Genomic DNA, 19342 nt, shown 5'->3' with positions numbered 1-19342 from the left:
TTGTGAAATTTATGGACTAGATAGTGTTAAAAAAATAACTATAGTCTCTGCTGACAATAGCAAAGAGTGTCATTTCAGGCTGTAGTTTTGAAAAATTGTCAGAGCTACCACTGCAAAATACGACAACCTGATGTCAGAGACCTCAATTGACTGCTCACCACAGAGTAAAGCACAGTGTATATACTGTAATACCAGGAGTACAACAGAAAGTAGATCAATCCTCATTAGTCCCATCAGGTGAAATCACTCAACCCTGATATTATCTTCTTATGCAACTATTCTAGAACATTTAAGGTCACCCATCATTTACATTTTTAATCAATGTAACAAATAAAGTTTTACATTGAATCCATCTACAAACTTCTTAATGTCTAATCATTGTCACTCCCATTCTGCTTTCAATGATTAAGCAGGCTTGTATTCTCTGTTTGAGCGACTTGAAGCTCTTGAAGCGTAAACCTGCATTAATGGATTTCTTGGCCATTTGGTGGAAGGGGAACTAGCTGTAATAGCAGCATTAACAAATGATCACCTTGTAGGCAAACACATTAGTGATTAGTTGCCTATTTGCACATTCAGCAGATACAGAGCACTCTTAGTATTTAGCTGGGGTCGTGTTGGATATAGTTTCCCCTGTTTGAGCTCTGGTTTAGTCTCCTCCAACTAGTGAGAAGAAAAAACTGGGCTCTGTTATTTGCTTCAATGTTAAGGATGCAGGATGAATATTTGAATGTTTGAAAACTCAACACCAACTTGAATTACAAAACCAATTAATTAAATGCATTTGGAGTTTTCAGCATTAAACTACAACCTTGGGGCACGGGACACAAAACTCTAACCACTTCAACTTCCAGACTGGAAAGAAATTTACCAGTGAACTTGATACAGGTATTAATTATGTTTCCTCGAAAATGTAAGAAGCTGAGCAGGTAGTTCTCAAGCACATTTTGTAAGAGATAGAGATGTCTCAATTGCCATTCTGTCGACTCGCTTTTTATGTTCATGACCTCACAGCCACTGCAGCAAAGGTTACTTCCCTTTCTCTGAAGTCGATTATCTAGTTCTCTTTCCAAAGTCTATTACATCAGTTCTTGTGGGCATGTAAGGCACAGATTGAAAGTTCACAATGGCTTCCGTCATTGCCAGCAAAGATAAGTCTGCCGCATTGACTGTCAATAACATGGCAGTCTCCGAGCAGCTTAGTGGGAGCTCTCGTCTTGTCTTGCCCCTCTAAGCCTCAGAGGGGGCCATGTGGTGAACTGGCAGCCACAACTGCTTTCATCCATTCTGTGAGAACTGAGTAAAGTTCAGTGGCATTACAAGCCTCTACCCGGTAAGACTCAGAGTAGCTGGAATAAATGCCGTGGCTGAATCAGTCTCACAGATGATACAATTAGTAGCATAACGCAGATGAATGTCTGCAGATACTGTGGAGGGTGTGGTCCATTAACTCCTGACTCAAAGCTCACGTTCGTTCGGATCAAGAGCCAGAGCAGCAACAGAGAGTCTCTCGAATTTGTCTGCCAAGTTTTTCTGCGTTTCAAACCACTGGGTGAAAAGTTGCCAATTAGTGGGGTCATGATTCGAACACTACTCCTTCACGGCAGCCGAAATCTTTGACAGAGTGGTTTGTTCAACAAAACATAATTTATTTATACAGCATGTTCAAAAATGTAGGAGCATGGCAGCTTTCTGCCAAACACTTATTCATATTTTGTGGAGTAAACACGTCCAAGGCCATTACTTGGCAACTCCAAATGATTTGGTTTAAGTGCATGAAAATTAAACCTCTTTTCTCAATGAAAGCACTTTAATGGCCTTCAATTTTGTGAATTGGCATTAAATTAACCAGAGCCAACCCGATTTTGACTTCAGAGGGTGAGACAAGTGGTGCAATTAAAAACACTCTCGTGTCTGTTCACCATATCAGAGACCATTATGAGAGGTTTTCGATGCAGATGTCTATTGGCAGGCGTTCTTCTGCATTAACAGCTTTTGTTCATTAGGACCCACGTGGTGCAAGAGTGTGAAAACTGTCTTGGCTACGACTGTTAAAATGGATCTAATCATGTCATTTGCGTTAGAGCTGAATATCAAATATGACTTTTTCATTAAAACAGGAAGCGTCACCATGAAGTTTTATACAAATTCTAAAAAGTAAAGTAACAAGCCAATAACAAGCGTATCACTAATCTTTCTTACTGTAGAGTAAATTGAATTAAGGAGTTATAAACCATCAAATCATTTTTACTTTGCATGTAAGATTAAAAAAAGAGCATAATCTGCTGACTGAATGATATTGAGCGACAGTGGAACAGTGCACCACATGTGAGCAGCCTTAATACCAACACATTTTGAAGAACCCCTGAAGGTCTGCAGCTAAAAATAAAACCAGGGCTAACTTCCTGAGCCAGAACACCTGTCCTAGACACACTGTTTCTCCTGGACCTTCTTTATCACTTGTCCTTAACAGAAAGAGAGAAAACACCTAGAATCTGAACCCAGAGGAAAATATCTTTACCAGTTCATCCTAAGATGAAACAACCTCAAACCTTCAGATGTAAAATATCCACTCTTGAATGATTAATGCCTCTTTCATGAGCACAGACTGTCGTAACTATATTTGGCAGAGCTTAGTTTTGACAAAAAAACATCCTTGGGCGACAGGGATGGGAATCATAAGTGCAAAGGAAAGAGAAGTGTGGGGGTTGGATTCTTTGACCAACCACTATGAGGCAAACCAACTCCTGAGGAAATTGGACCGGGCCCTCAACTGCAGGCAACACAGTGATTGGCTATGGAGCTCATTTGCATGCTCCTCTCATCTCCGGCACACTCTCAGGAAGCAGCGGTGGATAAGGTCACCGGTGTCAGTCTGCCAGTGCGCAGGCCGAGAATGTAAACGGATCAAAGACACAGCAGCTGTTTAAGTGAATGCAGGAGGAGCCTGTGTTCCCGTGTTGTCATCTGAACGATAATGACCTCAAATTCGTGGCAGAGGTGACGGATATACTACGAATCAGATATCAGTGGGATGTTTATAATTTAACTGCTTTATTCTACACATGAGGTAAAAACATCAGTTATGACAGAAATACAAATTGTGCATTTTGTTAAGTTGTGATTACATTTAAATTAAGTTAAAATTGCCCATTGAGCTCTGGGATTTATTCATCATCCATGATCAGTTATGGCTTCACTGTCTAAATGAAAACCTGTCAGAAGATATTTTTCAGGAAGGATCTTGGATGCGTTTGATTCCTAAAATTAAATGTTCATATTATTTGATAAGGTGAGGCTTGTCTAGGACGAAACGTGTTTTGGTCGCCCTGGCCAACGTCACATGTTCATAATGGCAATGTTAATATTCTGATGTTTGGCAAGTAATGTTTACTAGTTGACTTTTTATTTGAACATGTCAACATGCTAACATTTGCTAATTGTCTTGAATTCCAGACTGAAGTTAACCTGGACGTCTGCATAACATTTAATTGCAATCTATACAATCAAGACTCTTTACTCAGAATTACAAATGTCAAGTACAATGCTTGATGAAAAGTGAAAGGAATTCATTAAGTTGTTAAGATTCATCATCTGGGAACCATGAACCTCTAGAACAGTAGGGCTCTGGGGGGCTAAGAAAATCTTTTCTAAGTTTTATGGAAATCCTTCAATAGTTGTTGATGTTAGTTTTGCACCAAATTGGTGAAGAGACCAAATCACGACGGTCTGAAACAAACTCTGCAGAAAACTCAGATGCTAAACGGTGCAGCAACAGTGAACTGGGGATGAAGCATCAGGTATTGTTGTGTCTTTGTCACAGTGCCAGAACAATCAGGATCAACCACCAGTGTCACGAGGAACAGATCAGGGGATTTTATCATGTGATAATTCTGTGCTCTATCATCAGCTCTCTTTCAGCATCAGGGTAGACACTGCTTTAATGTATCATTACCGTTGTTTGCCAGCAAAGTGATTTGATTATCTTCTTGTGCCCAGACATTAGTAGTTACAACCACACAGAGTAATATATGTGCTGGGTAACGAATAATGTGCAGTAACGAACGTAAACTTTCGATTAAAAAAACAAAAATGAAAGAACTATATTGCGTGTAAACTAAGACAACATGTGTAAATTACACTGGGCAATTAAGTGACATCTCTTACTACCAGCAGTTACTGTAGTAAACCGACTCTGATGTCTCTTTGTCTCTATGTGTCTCTTATGTTCCATGTACTATGTTAATATTGTGTATTCAGGATCATTTTACTGGCTGATAAAGGTTTTTTTTTTTTTTATAAAGCTCAACAGAACACGCAACTGGAGACCGGCCCTTTTTTTCGGTCTCAATGCCATCTGGAGCCTCCAGAATAAAAACTCTCCTTTTAAAGAGGCCCATTTTAATTGGTAAATATTTACTTGCAGGAGCTCTCAGCGGGCACGTGCACGACTGCTAATAAAGCACTTTAAAGGCCATGGGTTCTTGCTGCTTCCATTGAGTGCGATTCCAAAAAAATGCAACCTGGGGTTGAACTGTTGGCAATGGTTGATAAGGGCCAATGGAACAAGATGCTGAACACTGCACTGAGCATGCGGCACGTAATAACTGTGTAATTGTTAGAGTTAACGGTAATCCTCCCTCTGACTGCGTGTGTGTGTGTGTTTGCAGTCATTTGTGCATTTGCGTGTGTGCATGTTTGGGTTTGGTGACAAAATCTAGCTTTACAATATCGTCTCATAGTTGATATATTTCTATAAAGATATACAAACTGACTGCTTTCCAGGAGTCAGACGTGACAGATGTGAAAATATTTTAGATTAAAGAGAGAAATAAGGTTTTTTTTCAATTGTATGCAAATATTTGCAGAAGTACACAAAAAACCTTTCGAGGGAAAGTTTTTGCAAAGACGAAAAAGTCGATGTTATTTCCTTTGCATCTAAATAATTTTCGCCCGTCAATAGAAGAAGTATTTGACAGGAAATATCAGTAGCTTTGGAACACACACACACACACACACACAAACATCTTCTCAAAAGCCTGAGTCTGAGTGAATATGTACCCACACAGACAGTACATGTTTATATATAATAATATATTTCAGTGAGTACATGTGTGCATCTGTCTGCAGCACTTCCTAATACACAGCGGGTCTGCATGTACATTAATCTCTGCGGCGGCTGCCTTGTATGTGCTGCTCTCTATCCCTGACCCAGTGCGCTGTGAGATCCTGCCTACAGCCTCATTTGTCTCCATCAGGGGACAGGCGAGGTTACGACTCACCAAAGCGCAGTACGTTTCTGGCGGATCTCCACACGTGATATTTGGGGGGTCGAGGGCCACTCGCAGGTACTTTGTCATGTCGGTGGCTTCCGGTTGACAGGCCATGTAGTCCCATGCCAGGCCCTCCTCTGTATAGATCTGGGACTTGCACACGTCATAGTGTCCCCAGGCTGCTGGGTAATGTTGCATGGTGAGTGCCACGCTGGTGCAGACGGCTTGCAGCGCGAACAATACGTGCCAAAGCATCGCTGGTTTCGTTCTGGACGACTTCTGAGGAATTCTTCTTCTTGTTTTGACTTTACAGCTGCTGCTTCGTCACAGCAACAACACAATGACTGAGAGTTTTCTAAATTGAACGGTGCAGTGGAGGATTTGGAAACTGTGGCAGCATGTTGCTACTTCTGTGTCAGCAGCTCCAGGCGACGATTAGCCCCCATTCGGTTATTTTGTCTTTGATTGCTGCCTCTTCTGCCTGGTTGATGAGGTGTGTCAACAAGTGAGCTCCTTCAGAAGAGTTGATGACAGGGTCAACTAACGGTCAAAGGAGATGAGAAGAGAGGAGTGACACTCCTCATAAGTCAGTGGCTGTCAGATGTCGTCGCTTGATCTCCTGTCAGTTGTGCTTCTTTGCCACAAGCGGCATCCTAAAGAACAGAGGAAAAAGACGGTCTGGTGAATAAAAGACATCACACGAAAACACAGAAAACATCAGAAACACTGTTCAGAAATATTAACATGGTTCAAGGGCACTGATGCGTATAAACAGAGGGTCTCACTTCCTACTAGCACCTGCACGTACATAATATTTAAACAAACACAACGCAGGGTCTCACTGTTTATATGCATCCCTCAATAATAACCTTGCAAAAATCACTATATAAAATTCAAATCAAGCTGGTTCCACGAAGCCTAATCTCCATTTGATTTTCATACAAAAAGGCTCATTTCCATGTGTCAAGTCACTGCATTTAAGCTATTGCTTTTTTCCGACTCTTGCTCCTTTATAGCCCGAAAGTGGAGCCGTGTTTGTCCCTATGCCTTCCGAGGCATTTGGGAAATATTAAAGTAAAATTGGGAGACAGAAATGGTCTATTTGAGGGATTGTACGTTTCTCCGAGCTATCACAACCCATCAGTCAAATGGCCTAACTCGTCAGGTAATGGTGCCTGGCAGCAGTCAGTGGAGACCCACAGCATCTCAATGTCTCACGTAAAAATTGCATGTGGTAGTGGGGAGAATAAAATGGAGCAGCTATATGCGGCCGCCTCACACGCAGTAACGACACTGTAAATAGGAGTTAAGTTACTGTCAATGTGCGCAGACGGCCGGAGGTCTGCTCCTAATGAAAAGAAGTTTATGTTCCAAGAAGTCACTGCTCGGAGAGACGTGCTAAGTTTAACTTTCTGTCCGTGCAGGGGAATAATTCTTACAAACATGTACAGTTCCTGCACAGAAAATATGCCTTGCTCAGGGGCACTTGTCGAAGTGAAAGAATTCCTCATTCTGGAGCTGATACACGCAGTAAGTTTCCGGTCAGCTGCTTCATTCTCTTCCCTTCAGGCTGCAGCTGTAATAAATAAAATTCCAGTATCCTGGGGTTTGAAGAATGTGAAGAGACTTTTGCATTCAGAGAAAAGAGTGTTTGGATTTGTGTCAAAAAGATGGAAGTTTCTGTCAAATCAAATTAATGAATGAAGGAAACTTAATAAAAAGACTCTCTGCCTGTATGTGTGGCTGTGCCACACATACAGGCAGGTTCCTGTGCTCCCTGCTGGCGTATCCAGGCGTGAGAATTTAGTGCTCTAATTTGGCGATCTTGTCTTGGACTGAGAACTGAATGGGTTTTGACCACATCTAAGGCAATTACTGCTTTTCCTGCTCCCAACCTAATGCCCCTTTTAAAAAATGACTCCGGGCCTGAATACATTACAACTGTAATGAAAGACGTTCGTCTGAGCCAGAGAAATTATCTGTGCTACTATTCAGACTCGGCAGACCCTTCAAAGGTGTATGTTGGGGAGGTATTGATGCCAGGCTTCACTTGACAGACATCTTGTGGGAAAAAGAGATGGAAAAAAAAAACCAAGAGTGAAAAATTTTGGCTCTCAAAATGTGCTCATGTCAGTTCACAAGATTTCTAAGAGGAGGGCAATTACAAATTTGATAAGACGGCTGGAGCTCGGGCGTGATGAATATATATAACACATATGTCAGTCCCTGATCAGGAATGTGTGATGAGAGGGACCACTCTCATCTCACACATACACACACACACACACACACACACACACCCCTTAATACATTATACAGAGGTTGACTTTCATTATAAAGGTAGTCAAATTAGGTACCAGCAGCAGGGTGGTGGAGGTTGCCCTATCTTATTTTTATTTAATAGGGGACGTTCAAAGCTAATAAGCCACGGCTAATGGAGCTAACCACAGGAATATTGGCTTTAATTCATGGACACCTGGAGGAATGAAATCTATACACATGAGAGGCAGGTGTGAGGATCTTCGGCGGACCTCCGATATAATTCGGCATTAAAGCACTGCCAAGAGACAATAATGGAAAAAAAACTATTAAAACATATATCTGTAGAATATTCCCACACACAGTTAGTGTTCTGACACCATTAAGAAAGCCACTTCATCTGCTTGTATGCTTTTATTCAAAAACATCAGTGAAAGCGTGTCTGTGTTATAATAACTGTGATTCGTCTGCGGCCTTTGTGCTGTCCTTCATATCTCATATCATCAGGCTCTTTTCACAAAGCTAAAAATGCAATATACAGCAATATTACTACCTCCGACTCTGGTTTCCCCTCCTCTTGTCCCTGCATCTCCACCGCACGTTCCAAATGCGAGCAGAAACTCAGGAATGTCATAATTTCGCAGAGAAATATATGAGGTCAGATTCTATATTAAAAGTCATCAATATTTGAGCAGCTCTCCATATGCGTGGGGGGGGGGGTTTAGAGCTTGGGGTGACCACCTCTCTCTCTCGCTCTCTGCCTATCTCTTCCTTCCTCTCTCGCTCTCCCAGTCTCTTTCCCCTCACTTGTTTTTGAAGCCTCTGAAACACCCCCTTGTGTCCGCTTGCATTCCATCCCCTATGGCAGCTCATGCATGGCAGAGTGTTTTAAAGTCAGCAGGCAGCCGTGCCCCGTGGCTCATATTGGTAACAAACTCCCAGCCAGACTCTTACAAAGCATGGCGGATGTATTCCATTCATTTTATAGTAATCCAGCTACAGTGTGGCTTCGCTGTCTGTCTCTGAGTTTGTCTTCATGTGGGGGGGGGGGGGGTCCCAACATTTACAGAACCTCAGATTCACTGTTTTGCTCCATGCTGGTTATAAAATGCATTTCAAGACTGTTTTGAAGGAGAAAAACAAACCAAAGACAGATATTGACATGGCAGACTGATGCTCTTTCTTTGTTTCATCCTGCAACAATTGCTTTTTGTTTTTCTTGTCTTGCCATCCTGCGTCGAGCACCTGGTCAGGAAGGATTTGGGATTTGCACACATGCAATGCCGCCTCCTTGTGTATATTGATTTTGCTGACTTCCAACCAATAACTCTTGATCCGTTGCCAGTGTGAGCAGACCGATGCTTTGTGGCTGCGTGAAGAGTGCAACAATAAACTGGTTAATGCTTCCAACGTTCCCCGAGCCAAGGACCAACCCTTCCATATGAGTCACAGTGGGATCAACTGGCAAACACAAGCATGTCTGTACTGGCACATATTTATCCTCTGATTGTGTTTCTCTCCTCCGTTCTTCCCTCTCTCTCGGTCCCTCATTCAACCTCCCATCTCTGCTATTTCTCTTCCCCACTCTATTTCTTTGTCCCTCTCTCTCTCAATAGCAACCGTCCTGCTCTTGATCTGTAAGTACATAAAACATACAATTATATGTCCCAAGGCTGCACCTGTAACCTCTGAAACTGAAGCCCCATTACCGCTCTTTCTTATTTACAACAAAGGCAGGCTGTGCTTTCCTGCAAAGAGCTTTTTCTCCCAGAGAAGAAGTGGTTGTGACAACGTGAGGGTCCCTCTGTATGGAGTCCAGCCAGCCTTACACCACCTCCACGTAAATCTGCTGCCATGCATTATTCACAGTTCCTCTCCAGAATGACTCAAATGCAAAAATGCAGAGCATGTTGCAAATATTTCAAATCCAGGACATTAACAGTAACATTCATGCAGTCAGAATCACAGGAAAGAGAAGCGAAGCAAAAGTCCAAGAATTCTACATTTGATTTGGTCAAACACCAGATTTTACTTAAGATTAACAAGGAGAGCAATCACGTGCTGTAGTTTGGATAATTAAGAGAAGCTTTGTCTGTTGTGTTCTGGGTCACATTTTGCGCAGAGGCGAGGCTCACATGTGACTTTACTGATCTGCTGCGCAACAGGTTAAAGTGACACTGTTTCACGCATAACACGATTAGTGCTAATGAGGATACATTGGAAAGAACAGCAGCTTTATATTAACTGGAAACAAATCCAGATTTACGAGCTCCCAAATATCTCACCAATCACCGTCTCCTCATTACAGTGAAACTCTTTAAAGAGCGGTGACGTGGTGGATAAACTGTGCAGTGTTTTATTCTGTTTCATATCAGCTGCTCATTCCTTATTAATTTCACTTCAGACCTGATTACTGTTAACGATCCGCCCATGAAACAGACCAGTGTAATTACCCTGCTCTGGCTCGTTTAGTCACAACTGTCCCCATCATACAAGCGATGATGAGCCAAAAGGGAAAAATGCACAATTTGAAATCTCAAAACGCAACAATACTCACGCGTAAATCTGATCCTGGGACGAACTCATTCAACAAGTTATCTACCGAGTGTGGCTGCAGAATGATTTTCACTTCTCTCTCTCTCAAGTGTTCTTCCGATTTCCCACCAGATTGAAGTGAAGGCGATGTGTGCGCAGGAAGCGCGCATTCGTATGGATAACACGAGGTTTTCTCTTCGTCCCAACTTTTCTTTTCAACTTTTGTCTTTCGCTAAAAAAAAAACGTCTTCTCCTAAACCACAGTCGTTCACATCAACACTTTCACTCTATCGCGCTTACAAACGCCGACAGGTTCCGTCTGGCTTCGCACACGAGCGGGTTGACTTTACGCAGCGCTGCCTTTGGCGCAGCGTTCATCGGAATGGCGCACGGCAAAGACTTTGGATTCACCGAGATCTGAGAGTCATTAAAGTCCATCAGCGCGTATGAAAACACATCCGGAGAGAAAACTCTTTGGGTCGTTTCTCAGCTCGAGTTGAAGACGGGAGAGGAAGAGAGAGAGAGATAAGAAATCTTTCCTAAACGGAGCCAGTGTCCAGTTACATGTGAGCGCTCCGCCGGGTCCTAAAGATAACACTGACTGGTTAGTGAATCTCAGCTTCAGCCCTTCGTTTTACCTGCCTCTTAAATTCCAGTTAATGAGCCACATATTAGAGTAATTTATTCCAAGAGGCGAGTAAAGAACTGTAGTGGAGTTATTTGTTCCTTAAAATGCACATTAACCGAAGTAAGTCATTTTATCTTGCTGAGATGAGTCGTGAAATTCCACATTTTCTCAGTTTGGGAATAGTTACAAACTCTTGCATGGAAAGACTCGACATATTTGCAGCGACACTAAGGTGCAATATTCTATTTGAAGTTGCTCGATAATTACTCAGCAGCCGAACATGTCCCTCACAGACGCACTGATGCCAAGTGTTTCCTAACGCCAGGCAAATCTTACCTATAAGTAAACTGTGAGGGTTTTTTTTTTACTGTCACATTCCAGGAGCAGGAAATGAGGCATTTGGAGAAAAAAAGAATCCAAAGCAACTTAACAGAAGCGAGAGCTCAGGGCAGAAACCCACAGTACAACACAACCAGGATGCAGCAAGAACAGATTCTCAGAGGAAGAAAGAACCAGTGTTTGAAAAATACAATATAATTTGGTTGTTTGCCTGAGGACAGATTATTATCACTACAGCGGCGCTTCAACAGCTTTGGGAAAACAAATAATAATAATAAAAAAAAACCATCTTACCTTTCATACGAGAAGGTGAAAAGAATGAAAGTTCGCTGGAGGAAAAAAAAAAGAAGAAGAAAACTCCTCTTGGTTTAATTATTCGGTGGATTTTGTCGGCAGAGCTGCAGGAATAACTCGAGTGAAGGTGCGTGCACCGGGCTCCCTTGGCGAGGAGTCACAGATGTCACCCTCTCCACTACAGGGTGCCTTGCAGCCCGGAGAACAGCGGCGCTGACAGGTCGCTTTGAACGCGCATTTTAATTGTGCTGTAATGACAACTGGTGTGGATCGCACGATAAGAGCAGCCGCGCCCAGCCGAAGGTCACCGCAGTAATTGAGCAGACTGTGTCCCATGTCGACGCCACCACAACCTCACAATAACCGACTTGTACAATCTCCACTGTTTTTTTTTTCACCTTTCATTCATATTTCTACATGGGCGTGCGGAAGGGAGTGTTTTCTTTTCACATCCAGCACCGGAGTCTTTTCTCCTTCTTTCTCTCCCCTCCTCCATGTTTGTGAACCGTTTAAGGAGAAATGTAAAAGGAGTAAACAGCTCTGGGTTCAAATCTCCAGGTTTTATCTCGTTTATCAGATTTTTAACCGTCTTGTGAAATCTCCTCGTTTTCAGAACCCCGGACAGCTCCCGCGCCTCGTGGGCAACTTCAGCACCTTCTGTGATTTCCAGACGAAATGTTGCTCATTGAAAAAGATGTTTTAAAGCTGCTGCTGATGATGTAACCAGGTTGTTATAGTGAAATATAGTCCACCCTTCTCTTGTGTTTACTCACCTTACATCCAACATTCTTCTATTTTATCCCACAATTCAACATTAGACCAATTGGAATGAAACACCTTATTTCAAAAGGGTCAATTTGACCTTCTACGTTTTTGCCTCATTCCATCACTTCCAGAAACCATATATCCAATCTTGTTTCTTTTTGCAGAATGTAAACTAAGCAGCTAAGTGATTCAAATCCCCCCCAAACAGCACTGCAGCCCGTATTGATTTCTGGACAAATTAATATGCAATGAAAGACCTGTCATCCCATTAAAAAGTGACAATTCTGTTTCTGTTCTGATAAAGGCAGATTTTGGTCGGGGGGTAGAGAACGGAGCTGAATGACAACAAGTCTCTCATCCCCACCGAGGTAAGTGGCTCACGTTGTATCAGACGGTTCAGCCTTTGCTTGGAGCGACTGCTGCTCTTGACATTTCCATTAAATCATTCCTCCTGGAAATATTGCCATACCACCCTGGCACTCACAGCCATGACGCTGCTCACTCATTCTGATTCTGAGCAGGATGGATAGACAGATACAGTAGATAGGTAGGTACGTACGTAGGTAGGTTAGTAGGCAGAAAGATAGAAAGATGGGTGGGTATAGGTTTGGATGGATGGATGAATAGATATATGGATGGATGGATTGGTAGATAGATAGATAGATAGATAGATAGATAGATAGATAGATAGATAGATAGATAGATAGATAGATAGAGTAGATAGGTAGGTATGTATGTGGGTAGGTTAGTAGGCAGAAAGATGGGTAGGTTTGGATGGATGGATGAATAGATAGATAGATAGATCGACAGACAAATAGATAGATCGACAGATAGATGGATAGATAGATAAAGCTCTGCATCTCTGAGTGAAATGCTAACCGCCCGAATGATGACAAACAATGTAGTATGAATCTCAGTTCACTTAAAACCAGATATATCAGCCTTGTGATGGCACTAGAGGATAATGAAGAGAGTAATGACGATGGGGCAGTGTGAGTATCTTAAGTTCATTTTATTTCAAACTATCTGATAGTTGTAGAGATTCTTCTTGAGCAAAATGGTTGAACAAAGACCAACCAACACTATCCCTAGAAATAAAAATCCAGAATCTCATACCTCAGCCACGGCCCAGCTGGTGATATGAACTCTGCACCAAATCATTCATGTTAATTTGGACTTTGTTCTGAAACTACTGAACAAACATATAAACAGTTGGTTCTTCAATGAATCAACATCATCTCAGCAACACATTGGGAAAGTGACATGTTCGTAGCTGACATCTGACACAATCCAGATTTAAATGAGCTAAACACAGATTTTCATTTGAATCCTCAACATATGTCACACTCAAGGATATCAGTCTCCTAAATATATATACTTTTTATTTTCACCAAGATGCATTCCCTATATCTCGTGTGTGAAAAGTGATCTTTCAGTCGTCCATCTTTGCTTTTCTTACATCTTTTGATTGCATTAGCACTGGTGCAGCCGCAGCTTTTAGACCAGAGTTCACTGAATATTGATGTTACGGTGGTTCAGGACGATGGGAGTAAAAAATGCTGCAGGAGACGTCTCTCCCTACTCTCTCCCCAGCCCCCTCCGGTCAGAGGCTGTGGGGTCAGCTGAATGAATCCACAAAGCACGCTTGAAATCACATCAGAGCGTCAGGAATCCCTCCATATACCTGCTTCTCGTTTTTTTTTTTTCCTTTTTCAGCAGAGTGCTTCAGTGTACGAGGGGGAGACAGAGGTGGAGCCTGCCCTCTCACCCTCTGCATGTCCTCTCCCTCTGTGCCACCGTGAGCCCAGGTTGACAGAGATGGAGGGCTTGCTGTTTGATTCGGCTCCCAGGGGTCTATTGATAGTTTCAAAGTGGAGTCCCCCCGCCACTGCTTTAATCATCCGTGACCCCACCTGCATGTTGGAAGACCGCAGAGGGGGATGGGATCAGCAGCCCTGTACGTGTGTATGTGTGAGCAGTCAAGAGAAAGAGGAAAAAGAAGGAGAGACGGATATAGAGGATAAAGAAACATTCAGACATACAGAGATAAGATGGAGTGAAAGAATGAGTCCGTCGAGCCACTTTTCAACCCTCATGTGGATTGAGACCTTCTCCACACTTGCTTTGTGTTTTTCAGAATAAAACTTTTGTTCTGTCCCATCCAGCTGTGGGATTCTTCTTCTCATGACGCCTTTCTGTCGGGTTTATGTTTTATTAGTTAATCGGGTCTTTCTCCAGAGGTGGAGCAGAGTGAATCAGCATGCAGGTACAACTTATGGCTGCCAAATTAATTCAATTTATTCCAAAGTCTTTCTTAAGGCCAAGGTTGTAATTATGGCATGCAATTAGAGGGGATATAAATATTAGATAACGTCCAATTAACTGTCAAAGTGAACCGAAAAGTTGCTTTTATTGGTGATTTACATAAAGATCTCCAGAGTGCTCCTGGCTTTAATTAAAGCAAAACTCATGCAGCACAACAAACATCACATTGTTGAGTGTGGGTGAGCTGATTGTGTCACCAAACGTCGGCTGATAATTGGAGCGAAACGTCACCTTTAAATGACAATCTGGGCGACCGTGTGGTGGCAGATGACAATGCGTCTTCACCGAGTGAGACACAGATGTGAAATTTGAGTGAGTCATTAGCACAAGTAAAAGTCTCTGTGTACAAAGAGCACGTCCACACTTTCTGGAGAGTTGTGCCGAAGCCACTGCAGTGCAGCTCGGAGCTGGAAGTGATCAGGAAGGAGATGGGAGAGTCAGGAAACACACTCTGGAATTAGTTCAAGCTCTGCAGTGTGTCCGTGGGTGTGTGTGTGTGTGTGCGTGTGTGTGTGTGTGTCCCGGGGAAAGTAATGCTCACTTAAGACAAGTGTGTAAACATCCTTATTTACTTCTGTGGTGAACTGGAACACATACAACTTACTGAGGTCAGAACTTTCCTCTATTATATCATATTATTAACAGAGACAGACCGTTGGCTTCACAAATCTCAGACTGTTGTAGTTCAGACTCAGAAAAGTTTTTACTTGTCCTGTCAGTCCCTCCACCTGCTCTCGTTCTTTGCGCCTGTCAATCAGGGACGTGCATGAGAGCGTGCATTGTGCAGGTTCCAGGTTTCTAAGTTTCAAATTCACTAACCCGACCAACAGCAAATGTTTTAATCCACATATTTTTTTGACTCAACAAACTGAGGTTAAAGTAACTTCTGCACATGATGCCAGAGTTTTACTGGCTACTGGCTCTTTACACCGGCTCCCTGTCTGTCAAAGAATGGACCGCAAACTCCTGCTGTTGGTTTATAAAGCCCCGAATGGTTAAGGGCCAAAATATATTTCTGATCTCCTGCTACGTTATGAACCATCCAGACCCCTCAGGTCATCTGGATGAGGTCTGCTCTCTGTCCCAGAGTCAAAACTAAACATGAAGAAGAAGGGTTCAGTTTCTAGGCTCCCAGAGAACTTTAGATCCACTGCAACTCTTAGTTCTTTTAAATCAACTGCAACTCTTAGTTCTTTTAAATCAACTGCAACTCTTAGTTCTTTTAAATCTACGCTGTAGACTTTCCTGTTTGCCACAGGCTTTTATTAAATGAAACAATAATTTTTACTCTTGTGTATTATTTCATCTATTTATTTTCCATTCTTAATTTAACTCTTCTTTTTGAATTGTTATTTTTCATTGTCTTATGTTGCTTTTACGATGTGTCGTGATGCTTTTTATATTTTATGTAAAGCACTGATTTGCAGGAAGAAACAAAGCAAAAAGCTTTTACTTGATTGTTCTGTCCAGTGGATGAAGTTGCTGCTATAACAACCTCTGTGCACTTTTAGACTTTTGTAGTCTTTTTAAAGGTTGAAGACTAATTGACTGAAATTAGCCCGAAAAATCAGTCAGTTGCCAAAATGGCTCAGGACGCTGCCTGAGAGAGAACAGGAACATGAATGTAACATCAGGCTGAACAGCTGAAGTGAAGAGAAATGGCAGTTTCATTTGATTGACAGTCTAACACTGTGATGTGTTAGACATCACAGTGTTTTTTTTTCAATGAAATCACCTGTGACTGTTGTTTCCTCCTGAAAAGAGAATGTCTCAGCTTTGTTTCTCTCTCTGTCATTACTGACATCGTTTTGTGGGTGGTTGTTTTAAATTGTGTTGCAGCACTCGATGTTCCAAAGTGTGTGTATAACTTCTTTACATCAGGCCGAACGGATAAGTTCTGTTTTACATCATTTTACATAATTAGTATATATTTTTAAATTCAAAACATTTACTGATGTTAAAATTATTTGTGAACCGGTTTTATCAAACTGTGTCAGAAATAACACCAACCTCCATTAACCTCCGTTCAACCTAAGAGCAGGCTACACATTGAAATTATATTTATTATTGAAATGATACATCCCAGCTCTTCCCATCGGCCCTCTCGTCAAAGCTACACCCCCACACATGAACGTGCACTGACTGACAACTGCTAGACGCCAACTCTTCCAGTTTAAAGACAAACTATCATTGAATATTGATCAGTGTTTTACTACTGAAGCAATTTAAATGACACATGGGGTTGAATATATTATTTGCACACTTTCCTTCGAGATACACAGATAGAAAGAACATAAGATTTTCATCTTTGCACTACTGGAATCAGGGATCAAAAAGTCTTATTGTGTGGGAGTCACATAAAAAAAGCACAATTTTCCAGGGAAGCATTTTTAACATGTGATTTGTAGCTGGTGCTACTGTGTTGTTTTAATTCCTTTAATTCCCTTTTATCTGATTTTTATTGCAACTGTATTTTATTTAGTTTCTCTCTCCACAGTCGCCAAAGCGCTGCTCATTGTGGGAACCTTTAGGTTTCTCTATACATTTTAAAGTCTCGATGTTACTATGTAAAAAGCCTTGAGATTATGAATATAATGATCTGTCGCTACACAAATAAAATTGAATTGAATTGAATAGAGAGAACATGCAGCGTTAGATAAAATTGACATCTTTGCACCCCTGGAATCAGGAATCAAAAGGTCTCTTGTGTGGGAGGCACATTTCCATTCTTTGCCAGGTATGTGAACAAGCGGGTGGCACCTCAGCTGCACCAAAACCAGGGCATATAAGCAGCTGGAGCCTTGAGAGCGGTGGGCAACCCGCCAACCTCTCTGGGAGCTGTGCTACATTTCACAACGTGATAGATGGCACGAGTCATTCTGAGCCGTAACAACAAATCAGCTCATCAACGGCCCTCCTTAATATTTGAGCAGAGTTAAAAAGGCGTTCTTTTAGGATCAAGGATACGATTTCAGATGGAACGAGATGATGAATGTGAACAAAGGGCCAATTGATGGATTCAGATTATTTCATGCCCTCGTGTTTCAATCCACAGAGGAGATGCTGCTGCTGAGTACATCTTGTGGCTCGTATGCACTGTGCATAGCTCATACTTGCCACAGGCTCATTCAGTGCTCACGACAGCATGACCTTGAATGAAAAGTGCATCCATGACGAGAAAAAAAAAAAATCAAAGTTCGAAAGTGAGATGTAGCTACTGCTGGCTCCGGAGGAGAAGAAGAAGAATCTACCAGCTCATTGACTGGAGGAGGCTTTGCATGAGCATTGGTTCCAAAATCTCCAATATCTCCAATTTGCTGTGTCTTGTTTTAGAGGAGAGCGCAGATTTCTGGTAGATTGACATCCTGATAAACAGTCTGCAGCCGACAGTGGCTTTATACTAATACGTACGAGCCGCCCATGATACTTAAGTGCTCCGTGGCTTCATCTTTGCCACGATGACATTTGGAGATGTTTAAATCCTGGTTTCTGGGGAGACAGTGGTTGTTGGAGCATATATTGTAAAGTTTATTAAATCACATCTTTTTTTTTTGTCAGGGGGAATAAAAATGAAAATCAATAGGATGAATCAAGCCAAGATACTGTTTCTTGGCTCAAAACTCACGTCTTGAAGGTTTTTCAGAAGCTGTGTGACTGTGAGCCTGCTTCCCAGAAGGCAGACGTAGATGGAAAACATCCCAGAATCAATTATCTCTGAATTTGGATTATATTACAGAGCTGAATATGTCTTGTGAAGGCATTCAGGGGGAGACCAACCGAGCGGAACCAGCCAGCGCTGGGAAGGGATGTTCAGCAGACCAACATCGCAACTGTCATTAATTAAAATTCCACTCGTCCTCTCATTATTCTTCCCTCGCCACTACATGCTTCTCTCTATGTGTTGTCCCACAAACACGAAACTATTAATTGAAGGGAGTTTTCTTGTTGGTGCCTTATTAATCACCTGACTATCAATTAAGCCCACACAGTCAGAGCCGAGCGTGTTCCTCCCATACATCATGCTATTTGTGTCTGTCATGTTCTGTGCGGTTCATTATTTCCAACATGGGCCTCTGGCAGCCGACAAGGCAGTCATTGACCTCCAGCTAATCTCCTTTTGATTGAGGGTTACATATTTTATCGCAGAGGTTGCTTGTTAATGCTCAGGTGCAGTCAGAGGGTATCGACTCGGTAGGTGAGCATATATTTATATATATATTTGATGTAAAAAATGTGTGAGTGTGAGCGCTCGATGAAGCATTCACCCACCCACCTCTAATCTGCTTTTCACTGGGGTTCACTTATCAGGAGGGTGAAATCACAGGGACTCAAACTGAACTCAGTTGTTAAAGCTGCTGAACTATCAGGAGGAAAGAGATCCCGTCTTCACAAACTCAGCTCGAGGAATAAAAGCATTTCCAGCTCCCACTATCTCCCCAGGACTGTCAGTGCAGAGTCACATGTTCATCGTGTGCTTTGTGTCCTGTCTGTCCACCACTTTGTCTTACTGGAAATAAAGCTGGACGACATGACAGCTCCACTTAAAGTGAAGCCAGATCTTCTTGATGATTGCCTGCATAAAGCACACCTCCTCCGTGTTAGTGAATGGGACATGGACTAGATTCAAAAGTCAAAGTTCATGTTAAACATTGTTTTCTCTGTCACTCTCTATTGTCGTTACCACACTGATGTATGTCCAAGTTTTCATTTTCCTGGTAGGTTTGGGTTGAATTGGTTATTAATAAATAAGAACAGACTGAAACATTATGACTCAGACTCCTTCAGCGCGGATATACAGCAAAGAGTCTTTACGTTGTTTTACAATAAACCTCTTCCATCATCGCTTAAAAAAATTTTAAGAGAAAAAACCAGCAGCTCTCCTTTCACTTTGAAATCACAACAGTCAAAATATTGGCTTACCACT

The 19342-nt window shown here is 42.1% G+C and overlaps 1 protein-coding gene across 2 annotated transcripts in view; it reads right to left on the bottom strand.

Annotated features, from left to right (window-relative positions):
- Positions 1–10570, bottom strand: part of LOC109641531 (netrin-G1-like) — a 52740-nt gene extending 42170 nt beyond the window's left edge. The window contains exons 1-2 of one of the 2 annotated variants that reach the window (XM_020106025.2): positions 10090–10570; positions 5283–5926 (exon numbers count right to left, since the gene is read on the bottom strand). In XM_020106025.2, the coding sequence (XP_019961584.1) occupies positions 5283–5528 (246 nt within the window). In that variant the 5' untranslated portion in view covers positions 5529–5926; positions 10090–10570. Of the gene's footprint in view, positions 1–5282; positions 5927–10089 lie in introns of those variants that run through there. The other variant, XM_069511843.1, reaches the window with a different exon arrangement.
- Between the last annotated feature and the right edge of the window lie 8772 nt (positions 10571–19342).

This window comes from Paralichthys olivaceus, chromosome 16 (assembly GCF_024713975.1).
Source record: "Paralichthys olivaceus isolate ysfri-2021 chromosome 16, ASM2471397v2, whole genome shotgun sequence".
Classification (NCBI taxonomy): domain Eukaryota; kingdom Metazoa; phylum Chordata; class Actinopteri; order Pleuronectiformes; family Paralichthyidae; genus Paralichthys; species Paralichthys olivaceus.
This window is presented reverse-complemented; position numbering and strand designations above follow the sequence as displayed.